The 12,048-nt window shown below is 39.0% G+C and overlaps 1 protein-coding gene across 3 annotated transcripts in view; it reads left to right on the top strand.

Moving 5' to 3' along the window:
• LRRTM4 (leucine rich repeat transmembrane neuronal 4) overlaps positions 1–12,048 on the top strand; it is a 212,183-nt gene that overhangs the window by 140,040 nt on the left and 60,095 nt on the right. For 2 of the 3 annotated variants that reach the window (XM_051640952.1, XM_051640950.1), the window contains one exon: positions 942–1,016. The exons of the other annotated variant lie outside the window; for it this stretch is intronic. In XM_051640952.1, the coding sequence (XP_051496912.1) occupies positions 942–1,016 (75 nt within the window). The remainder of the gene's footprint in view (positions 1–941; positions 1,017–12,048) is intronic. 3 annotated transcript variants of the gene reach the window in all.

The raw sequence follows: 12,048 nt of genomic DNA, 5'->3' as shown, positions 1-12,048 counted from the left end.
AATGAAAAGGCTCCTTCACTGGGTGGTTTGGGTTATTTGGCACCTTTTATTTTTCCGTTTAGTGGCAGTGTTTGTATCAGAAAAAACAGGTAGCTGGGCCTTGCTGTAATTTGATTAATTCTCACTGAATAAGGCAATTTCTCCATAATTATTCTGGTAGTATAATGTAAAGACTGAACACCTGTAAGTGGCTGTAGTGTGGAAGAGTAAACACATCAGGCTTGGGCTAACAAACACGTCCTCTGAAACACACTCGGATGGCACTAGATGAGCTGTTGGTTTCAATACAGAATATATTTTCTACAAGAAAGGATCTACAGTTACAAATCACCTGCAAACCCCGGATCATTTTAGTGATAAAGTCTAGAATCAAATAGGTTACTTGATTTCCTTTCTGTCCAGTAATTCTTCTTCATTTATTCAAATGTCTAGAAAATACATACCCAGGCAATTACCCTGCAGCAGTGAATTCCAGAGGTTGATGGTGCTCTCTGAAAAAAAAAATTCAATGCATAGGTTTCATTATATTGTTCCAAGAGAGGTATGTTAAAGAGTTCTTTAAATGATTATCAGATTATGAGTTTTAAGATGAAACTATGTCTCTTTACATGTTGTCTGTGACACATTCTAATAACACAGGCATTTTATCTTTTCTTTTCCATATAATTTTACACAGCTGCAACGTTTTGTGTTTTCTGGGGCATAGTTAAGCCTTTTGGACATTAAAGCCACCTGTGGTCTGGTAGCTATTACAGCTGTTGATAGAATCAGTTACTCAAAGCAACAGCCATCTGTGTTACCAGGAGGGATGAATTAACAACCTGAGCAGGGGCAATTCCTGTTGAGTTTTTGTTCTTGTTTTTAGCAAAGCTGATAGCACTTAGTGTGGGGCAGAATGTGGTTGAGCATTTAGAGTAGAGGAACTTCTCTTTGTGTTGCAGGCTCTGCCAGGCAGTGGTGAGATTTTACACAAAGGCTTTGAACTCTCTGCTCCAGCTTTTCTTCATCCTCCAAAGGTGAGCAGTCATCTCAAAAATCATCAAATTACTAAATGAATGTGCAAAATGTTTAAGCTTATTTTTCTGGACACAAAGTAGAGTTCTTTTGCAGCTTTGGTGTCTCGAAAAAGTTTTGAAGTTTATGGGATGTAGTTCAGTACCTCTAAGGAGATTTTCCTTAGCTGAAATGTTACATCATCCTGAGTGGTTCTTCTGGAACTGATGTGAATGACACTGTGGTCTTTAGGTAGAAAAAAGCTTAAGCTTTCAGAACATAGTTTGGACACAAAATAACTGCAGAAAGTTTGATTGCTAAAAGATCAGCAATGTTATTCCAGGAATTATGTGGTTTAAAATGCAGGCTCTGCAGTTCTCTTTATGCTAGTTGTCATATTACTTAACTTAAAACAGATACAGTATTCAACAATAGAATACACAAAACTGTTACAATAATTAAATAATGTTGGTTTTTTCTCTAAAACACTCAAATGCTGATTGGTTTGTAAGATGTAAACTTGAACATTAGTGGCCAAGGATTCTGATGGCTTGAGCTTTTGAGGCTCTTCCTTTTGCATCTCATAGTGGCCTGGGAAGCAGGTTGCCTTCTGCAAGAATTTTGAGTGTTGGCAACTTGAAAAGTCTACGTTTTTTGCATAGAACATATTGTCTCAAATTGAAAAGTTAAGATATGGAAAAACTTCTACTAAATTTTTTGAGGCTTTTTCCTTCTGATGTAGCAGAGTGTAGCTCTGAATATGAAACTCTTCATGGCAAATGAATTTTGATCTGCACAGTGCCACTCAGTTTACACAAAGCTTGTTGTTATTGCTTTTGGCATTGTTTGGGAGTTGCTGTTTGTTTTGATATGGAGAATTCTGGCAGATTGTTTGCATCTCCAGGTGTTGAGGTTTTAAAAAACTAAATAAAAATGAAATCTTTGCCACATAGCACCTTTCAGCTGTGAAACTATATGTGAGATGAGTGTTGTTATTCCTAATTAATGTATTGAGAAACAACATGAAGTGGCTTGTCTGTGCTTGTTCATTAAGTCACTGGCAAAAGCTTGGAATAAAATTAGAAGATCCTGAATTTGCATCCATTGCCCTTCCAAAGGCATGTTCCTTTTATTTATTTCATTATTTTTAAAGATGTCTGTTCCCAGCATCTCTGGAAATCAGTTCACTTTCAATTTAGTGGTACTGACATTATGGCTATTGCTGGCTTCTAAGTACCTAAGATAATATACTTGTAAATAAATGTTTACATACTTTAGGAGTTAAATCTGCATAAGTTACCAGAGGGGATCAAAGATGTGCTGTTTCTTGAGAAGGCATGATGATGAGTTCTTCCCTTCATTTCAAATTATAGCAGTCTTGCACCATTTCAGTTTTAGTTCAGGGGAGTGCTTTTGTTACAGCAGTGAAGAAATTGGAAAATCTGTTGGCAGTTCACATTTTCATGTGCCAAAAATTATTTCCCTAGAATATACAACTGTACTTTTAATGTTTACTGGATTAATTTGGAGAAACCAGTGGAATGGTATGATGTGGGATGGAATGGGTCTACTTCATTACCTGTAAAATTGCTGTAATTAACACATCTAGCACTGAAATGTCTTTAGCAATGAAGTACTTCTATAGCAGAGTAAAAGAGTTAATAGCATAACTGAAGAAACATACAGCTTACTTAGATCAGAACAGTATTTATATCTGTACTGAATAGCTGCAAAGATGAGACAGCCTGTATGAGAGTGACCCCAGCATCTTGATACCCACCTGCATATCCAGTGCAGAGTGCCTGCCAGCCTACTGTGAGCTTCGTCTCTGGAGGGCAAACAGGCAGCTCAGTCTGTGCAAGTCATGTGAGGGGGGGATAAAATTACAGTTACAAGGAGGACAGCACCAGTACAGTGTGGTGAGCAGGGACTAGAGTGGAAGGCAGTGGAGCTGGGTTTGTTCTTGTGCCAGCAGTCCACTTTGTGACTCTGAGAGAGTACGTTGACCCCTCCTTTTGGGAGCAGTTTGAAAAGTGCCTTGAGATCTGCTGAGTTAGGGTGTTATTGTCATCTTTTGTGGGTTCTCAGGTAGTCAAAAGACTAATGTCAATAGCTGTAATTTCACTGCAAATGGTAAGTCTCGTACCAAGTGAAGTGCTTTGTATGTTGCAGTTCTGTCTCACAGCACTCTGGCTTGGCTTCCTTTATGTGATTTTTTAAAACAAAATTACTCACTCTCGGTACTTTCTCCCGAGTCTGTTCTTATATGTAGATATATATATGTGCATACATACACATTTTGTACACATGCACATATCTATAAAACTGTATTTCCATTGGCTGTGACATGGCACAAAAGGAAACCTGGCATCGCTAGAAGTCACAGATCAATAGATTCATTCAGTAGCAATAATTATTGAAATCATAAAGATGGTGAGTACCTCTCAGCGGAAAAAAATTTTGACATGGGAGGGTTTTCTGTTTTCAAAAAGCAAGAAACCTGAGTAGAATTAACATTATTATATACTTTAGTCCATGCAACACAGATGATTTTCTTGGTCTGCTCTCTAATGGCAGCTTTTTAAATTATTCACAACTGGAAAGATAAATTGAATGACTGAGAACACTACCCAAAAAGACTTGGAAGTATCACAGGGAATGCTACTGTTATTCACTGCTTTGTGCTGACAAAATACATCTAAAGCTACACAGCCCTTGACTGAGTTAGAGGGGAGAGAGACTGAAAAAGCACTGAGATAACTGAGTGTTTCCTTGAATGCAGTGGGACTGGAGCCTGGGGTTAAAGTTGAGGGAGTCCCGAGGCCTGATGCTTTACAGAAGTGTTTCATGGGTTTGATTTTTCCTCTTGTGTAGCCAGATGATTACAGTGTTCAGCAATCTAAAAGGCTGTTTGTTTAATAGGTCCCTGGGATGCATACAAGGCTCAGAAAGTACAGTGAAACCTTTAGGTAAAAGGAAGCATATGTTGATTGTTAATTAGTGGATGTATAGTTCTGCACAGATTATATTATTGCTGTATGATCAAGAGTGAGCAGCACTCCTTGCTTTCATGGTCAGTCTGAAACCAGAAGAGGTTCTAAAGTTTAACAACATTTAAGCAGAGAAATCAGCCTTCATTTTTGTTGTTTTCTTATGCAGATGATGTGCTGATCTCAAGAGGGGTAGACAGTCCCATGCCTGGAAAGAGCTTGTAGCTCCTCTTTATTACTATCACTCTGCTGTTTTGCTAATTCATCCTTGGGTTTATGCTTAGCAGCAGCACTTATTTTAATAGAGTTAGATTATGAATTACTCAGTGGAGAAGTTCTCAGCAGTGGATTTAAAAAGGAGGCAGGAAGGAAGAAGGAGAGAGCAGGGAAAAAATAGAATAGAAATTTCCCTCCGTCCTTTTCCAGCTGACTGGGAACGGGTTGAAAGTAGTTGCAAAGCATGACATGGCATCTATTAATTCTGGGAGCAACACTCCACACATGGCTAATGATCCACTCTATGGATTCATTTCCTCTGGTTTCAACAGCTTAGTTCTGAGCATTAGAATGATGGATTTGTCTTGATCCTGAAGGCTTCCATTTGAAAGTCAAAACTTCTTGTGGTTGAGTGCTTAACCCTGTTAGCCCCCTGAGTAAGCTTTCTGCCACCCAAAAGGCAGGCAAGCAGGCAGGGGGGCTCAGAAGACAGTAAGCTCATGTAAATTTTTACCTGGGTGCAAGTGAAAATGCCAAATTTAGTTTGGTAGGAATCCTAGAAAGATGAAAGAAGATAAAAGAGGACAAGAATTTGCATGGGCTGTCTTTACTGTTTGTATTCTCGTTTCTACTTGGCCTCGTTCAGGACTGACCAGAGAACTGGTTAATGACAGAGTATTAAAATAAGAAGCCATACAGTCATATTCTGTGGTATAAAATAATGTTTGCTAATGCTAGCAGCCCAAGCTTTTCATTAAATATTACATGAAGGTGGTGCTGTGTGCATGTCTAGTGTTTTGTTTGTTTGAAATAAATATATTTAGTAGTTTCTTATTTTTTCTTCTTCACTTAGTCTTTCAGTGATGCATATACACAGAGTTGACAATTGCAGTGTTTAAATATAAAGTATCTGCTACTTTTCCCCTGCAAGTTATGGGCTTGCATGCACTGTGTCAAGTTTGAGTGCTCTAGAATATTTTAGGGATTCAAGATGATTGTTCTCATTACCCATTGTGTACCATTGAAGTGGAAAACAGTTTTATTAATTTAAAAGTCTAGCAAATTGAAAAGAACAAACAATTTAATACAAAAGCCCTATGAGTGTTAATGCTGTGACCTTACCAGGACAGTGAGTTGGGTATGTGCTTAGGCAAGCAAGGCACTGTACCCAAGGTAACCAAGACATGAATTTCCTGCAACTCCTCTGTCTTGTCCGTGCTGTCATCCACATCTGTAATAAGCACTATGTTACTTTTCTGTCCACTGAAGATACCTTCTAGAACTCATTTACCATGGGATAGATGCACTCACACAGGGGGTTGCCATTAGGTATGATGAATTTAAAACTTTGTTTGTGATCAGGATTTGTGAATTATGTTAATTGCTCTGCGAATTACTAAAAAAAGAAAAAAAAAAAAACTATGAAAAAAACAAATATGTCTTGTCTGTGAGGTTTTAAGGGGTGAGTTTTTGTTTATTTCATTGTTTTCCTCAGTGTAATGGAGAGAGATAGGTCCACCTATAAAGTTGAACTGGGTAAAAATTTAAATCTTATCACAAGAATCTGGATTTTCACCTTGACATGGATGTGAATTTCCTCCGTATCAATGTTTCTAGTCTGATTTATGATGGTGTGGCCAGCTGCTGTATGGAGGACCTTTCTTTGTTGTTTTGGGTGTTATATTTGTTGTTTTTTTCTTTTACAGAGTGAGTGAAGCAGCTGCTGTCTAGCTGGGAGGAAAATTGATAACTCCACACTGTAGCCAACAGGGTGCTTGCATTGGAGTCATTGATTTCCTTCCCTGCCAGGCAGTGGCTGCTCCAGTCTCTGCAGAAGGCAGACTCCATCCTTTATGGACTTCATTATCAGGGCAGTCGTGCAGAGACTCCACCAATAGAATATAATGGCATTATTATGGAAAGGGTGGCATTTAATGGAACCACTTGGTGTGGAGACCCTAAAGACCACTGCTGCTGTTCCCTTGAAACAGTCACCCTGGACTCAGCCTGGAAGCTGTTTCACTAATGCAAAGGTTTCTTCTTTCAGGATGGAGTGTGTTGATGCTTTTCTTCTTTTTCTAATTTTTCCTGCTTACTCATGAGAAGTCAAGAAGCTGGTTGCAGCTGTGGCTGTGGGAGCTGAGCTGCAGAACTTAGATGAGCTCTTTTAAAAATGTGCCTTTTGTTTAGGACATAAAGGAGCAGATTTTTATAGATACTTGACCCCTCGGGATCCAAATAGCCCTGGCTATTGCTCTCGTTCTGGCAAGGCATGATTTGCATTAAAAACATTTAATTATTTAATTTCAAATCCATATTTGTCTTAAAAAGAAAATCAAAGCATGCAGTTTGTCTCGTTAAACAGACGATTACTAAATACTGCCTGTTAGACTTAACTTGACCTCAGTCAAACAAAATTATTTTAAATTCTTTTGTGACTCTGTGATGTGACATCTTCCTGTAAGGCACTCTGACTGGCTCAGAGCAGCCTCTTGTGATACACAGAAAAAGGTGTAGTAGGAATATTTCTGACTATCTAAAGTGTGGAGTTTTTAGTCTGGGTCATTCAGCATGTAAATATTTGCATTCAGGTGTTTTTTTGAATGTCTGGACCTAACCAAGCTGCTAGCACTACAGAAAAACAGGGAAAATACTCTCAATAAAAATTCTGGCAGTCTCCTTTAGAAAGGTGTGCAGGTGGAATACAACACATCAAATCCTTGGGGTATTAAAAAATATATAAATCTTTTTTAAAGGAATGATTTTTCTAAAATGCAGAAGGAAATCCAATGCCTAATTTAACTCACCTTCATTTAGCTGTGCATCAAATCCCTCTGCAGCTCTGTAATTTTCTTAAGAATATAAAATGAATGATGGGTTTGAATACCAGATCGGGACATAAAATGTACTACTCATTAGAAAAGTCAGTATTAATTGAATAATATAAATGATTCATAATTGTCCAGCTTTTAACATTAGAATTGCTATTCCAGGTCATTGATTTTGTTTGGGTTTTGTTTTTTTAAATACCTACCTTGAATCAGTTAAAATTAAAATGAATGTTGTCATGATTAACTTCTAGCTATTAGAGCTGATGGTAATGCTTGGGTTTTTTTGTATTCCTCAAAAATACTTGAGGCATAGTTGCTGTCTAGACACTATCATTTTCTATTCAATCTCAAATTGTTCCCAGTGTGGTTTCTGCTTGTAACATCACGGTGGAAGAAATACCATGAAATGAAACAGAAAACTATCTATAGGATCGTCGTCATAGGAGAATTCACTTATGCTGGCAACCAGGGTGCAGATTTTCCTCTAAATTAAATTTCTGTGTGTTACTTGTTGAGGATCAGAAAGCTACAAGATGTCCAACAATGCCAGGGTTGAAGGCAATCAGGTTCTTTTTCTTTTTATAGGGGAAAAGACAAAAACCCAAAAAACCAATCTTGACAGCAATCTGCAGAGACATTGTGACGACTGCTTACCCTGCTGATCGATTCCTCCTTGGTCTGTCTGTTTATGTCCTGTCTGAGGGCTCTTGTTCTTGCATGTAGTTCTTGCTGAAGAGGGACTCCTTCAATTCTATGTCCATGTAGTATCCTGGCCAGGAACAAGCTTCCTTTAGCTGCCAAGAAAGCTAGTAATGCATCCCAAGAAAAAAATGATCCATGCATTCTGCAAATAACATTTTGTGCTGTACCACAAACAAAGTCTGACTTCAGGAGAATGGGGCAGCAGTGGGGTTTTGTTTGGGGCTTTTTGTTTGTTTGGTGATTTTAAATAATGTGTGTTCAGCAATGAAAGTTTTGGTGCTTTGCCAGTGTCAACAGAGGCTTGATTTTTGCAGCTCTCTGAAAGAATGAGGAGCTGAGGAAAGGATAAATTGCTTCTCCCTGGGTTTAGACTGTGGACTGGCTCCTTCCTACCTATGTACTTCAAACCAGTTCAGTCAGTAGAGAGGAGTATGTACTTTCAGAGACTAAATTAAGCTTTAACTGGGCTTCCAGATTCTCTGCAGATGTTTGTGTGTCTCCTCTAATTTAGGCCTTATCCCAGCTAACGGATAAGTTTGTGGTGAGAAAGCAGAATTTTGAGATGTTAAGACACATGGCTTCAAATTATAACTCCCTGGATTAATAATTGCTCTGTTCCTCATCCAGGGTATGCTACAGGCACTGAGACAGCCTTGACACTTGGGAAAGGACAAGCAGGATTGAGTGCCTGCTGGCTCTTGAAATGCAAGTGGGTCTTCAAACATTGTAAAAAGACACAAATTTCTCTGATTTGTTTAAATTGTGAATAGATCAGAATTTAAGCACCTCTTTAAACATACAAACAAGCAAGAAAACAAGCAGAGCCCAATTTGGGGTAGCTTTAACATGCCTGTGGACAAGTAAATTTTTAATAGCTAATCTTACCCTGGCAGCTCATGGGAAATATCAATCTATTAGGCAGGATTCGAGTGTTGAATTTTTAATACACTTTTAGTGATTAAAGTGCTCTTTTTCTCCACTGCTTGAAAGAGATCACAGGGGCTTTAAAGAACAGTTTAAAGTCATAACAACAATGGAGAATTAATAATGGTAGTTGACCATATTTCTCTGCAGGAGAGAAGGGCTGTGCCTGTTTGCATACAGTGTTGTGTTAAGAACATGAGAGACTAAAAAAAATTACTTATTTTCAGAGTAGCAAATGAGCCAGATCTGCTTGAAAAAGATCTTGTGACTTTGTCGTCTTTGATAGCAACTGGCTGGACATAGTTGTGGGCTTCCAGTGAAGGGAGGTGGGGCTTGAAAAATAGGAATTAGGAGAAAACTAATGATTTCTGGTCAAGGATTTAGGCTTGGCATTCGTCTGAGGATTATTCATGAAAATGCACATGTAAGGGTGGAATCTCAGCACCATTAAGGTGAGCACATGGTGGGCCACTGATCAGTAAAACCAGAATTTGCAAGGAGAGAGGCCCAGATCCTTACAGGGAGCTGGATTCCTTGCTGCTATTGCAGCTAAAGCAGAAAGGCATAATGGTGTTAAATGGGTTAGATCCTCTCCACTGGTATGTGTTCTGTAAGAGAAAATAATACTTTTCCTTTCTCTTGGGCGGGGGGGAAGTGCTTTGCCCATAAGCTATTTGCAAGGGTGCGTGGCTTTCCAACACCATAGCATGTACTCTCCTGATAAAAAGAGGAAAAATAACACTCTTAGTCCAGACTGTTCCACTTGACTTATGCGTGTAAAGATGCATTTGCCTGAGGTCACTTTGCACATGTGCACCATTCATACCCCAAAGCATTTTCCACCATGCATTATGCACATCTGTCTGCAGGCCCATTTTTAAATTAGGATGTGGCAAATCTAAATTCTGTCTTAAAAGTGCTGTCAGAGACTCTTTGCTCAGAATTGCCCCATCTGCCAAAAATTTGTTTTTTAAAGAAGCTTCAAGAGAGACCATTGCTGGGACTATTCTTCTCTCTCTCCTGTTTTGGTAATGCTAATAGATGTATTATTGTAATAACCAACTGGCCCAGGGCAGTAGTGAATTACTAAACTTAACTGTGAAACTCAGTGTGGGTTTTCTGTTGCTGAACTGTATGTAGCAAATAAATGGCAGACTGAGAACCCTGCAATGAGAGAACAGAAGCTCAAAGCAGGTACTTTCACATTGTGCCTCTGGGTTTACAGCTGACCAGTTGAAGGAGTGTTGGCAAACCACTTTAGTTTACTCTGCTTGCATTGATCATGTAGGAAAAGACCAGAAAGGAAACTGGGAGTAGGGGTACTTGGTTTAATGGAGCATTTTATTATACTTTGCATCTGAGAAAGTTGCAATGATAATATTGTGTTTCTAATCCTAAGCCTCTTGATTAAGAGGATTCTCAAGCATGAACTTCTTCCTCCATCTGCTTCAGTTCAGTAGTTAATATAAAACACAGGGTGCCCGTAAGAATTGTCAGATATTGGAACTGACACGAGTTAAAATATGACCCACTTCCCAGTCAAAATGTTCAGCTCATCCTTTCTCTCTCTCTGCCTTCAAGTGACACTTCCACCTTAGCGTCCTGAATAATCTGCTCTGACCTGATCCAGTCAGAGCATGCAAGGTGAGGGCAATGTTTGTGTATATTAAATCAATGGGATGCTTTAACAGATGAATTAAGGTCTATCCAGCTTCATTTAGGATCTGCTTTCTAAACCCTTTGAAATTGATAGGAAAATTCTCTTTTATAATGTCCCACCTTGCAAAGTGCCCAGAATGCAGGGTGATGCTTCCCCAAGGGGACATAGAGTCAGGTGATTTGCCCGTGACAGAGTAACAAAATCAAATTATTATTTTCTCACATCCTAGTGTTTTGGAGCTCTCTTTCTAGATCTTGGAAAAAAAAATTGAGTGAGACCATTATCTATAGATGTTACTTATTACAGGATTTGCTATTGATTGGAATATAACATGTTTCTGTAAAAAGCATTGAAATTATTCTTGCACAGGGTATTGGTTTAGAGTGTTAGCCAAGCAATAAAACACTTGAGTTAAACTGTTCCACAAATTTCCACAGTTGATTTTAGTTGGTGTTTGAAAGATACTTTCATCCTTCTTCAAAACAGTTTTCCTGAGAGCTTTGCTTGACAGCACAGTGCAAGCAATTGTGTTCTTGCAAGATATTAACCATTAATTTTCTGTGTTTATTTTTGACTACTCAAACCTGTATGTCTGTAAGATCTATTTTGAAATGTTCTGTGAGTGATATTTCTTGGGAACCTCCTTATCTTTGTCCTGCCTGGAGCTGATGAGAATGCCATACAAAATCCCACAGTCATTCTTTAATCTCTCATTAGTCTAGAGCTAGTCAGGAGGAATCCCAGAGCATTTTTGCAGTATTACCAGGTATTATTAAAAAACCCCTTACTAAGTACAGCTCACTCCATGGTACAGCCTAATGCCTGGGACTCAGTCTCCTGTTGCTTCATTGCTGTCCTCAGAGTAGGTGGGATTCCAGTGCTGTAGTTTGAGGAGAAGAATGGAGAAAATCCCCTGTCCTAAACAAAACTGTAGGATCAACAACTGTCTCAAAGACAGGCTGTAAGATACCAGAGAAATGATCCTGAATTTCTGCATCGGCCTGGTTAGTTTGTGACAGCTAAAAATCCTGAGGGTGGCAACCTTTAACATTAAAGTCAAACTTAACAAATATTTCAAGGCTTACATCAACAATTCTCGAATTGGAACGTCATCTTAGAGATTTCCAGGTGGAAGTCTGGTGTGATATGGCTGCTCCATTATGGTTTATGTTGTGTTACTGCAGCTGACTCATGCTGATGGCAAAGGAAATGAGTGCAGTGGCTGATTTCTTGGTATGGCCTATGCAGCCATGCAGTAAATACTTGCAGAATGCAAACTGTGTTCCTCATGCATGCAGCACACTGGAATAAACACTCCAGGGTGTATATCCATCATTTAGATGGGTGCCTTCTTGTGCCAAGGACCATGTTACCGTAGTATTTCTAGGCAACAGAACTGCCTCCAGCAAAAGTAACTGTTTACAGAAGTGGGAAGTTAGTACAACAGAAGGCAGGCAGCCCAGATGGCATGGTAGTGAATGGAACTGGATATCTCCTGTGGTGTCAAGAGAGATGCAGCACTTTGCTTACTCCCTCCTGACACTCAGAAAACAGGGTAATTGTCAGCTCTTGCTCTGAGCCAAAATTTCTGGAATGCTTTTGGCATGATACTCTTCCAACCTGACTTTGCTATAAATGGTACAGTCTGAATTGCACATCTGCAAGTGACTGGCTTGCCTGAGAGCCACAGAACTGGGCTGACTTTGTGATTTCCTCTATTATCCATTTTGTT

This window comes from Apus apus, chromosome 26 (assembly GCF_020740795.1).
Source record: "Apus apus isolate bApuApu2 chromosome 26, bApuApu2.pri.cur, whole genome shotgun sequence".
Classification (NCBI taxonomy): Eukaryota; Metazoa; Chordata; class Aves; order Apodiformes; family Apodidae; genus Apus; species Apus apus.
The sequence above is the reverse complement of the archived record's forward strand: the minus strand, read 5'-3'. Positions and strand labels throughout refer to the sequence as shown.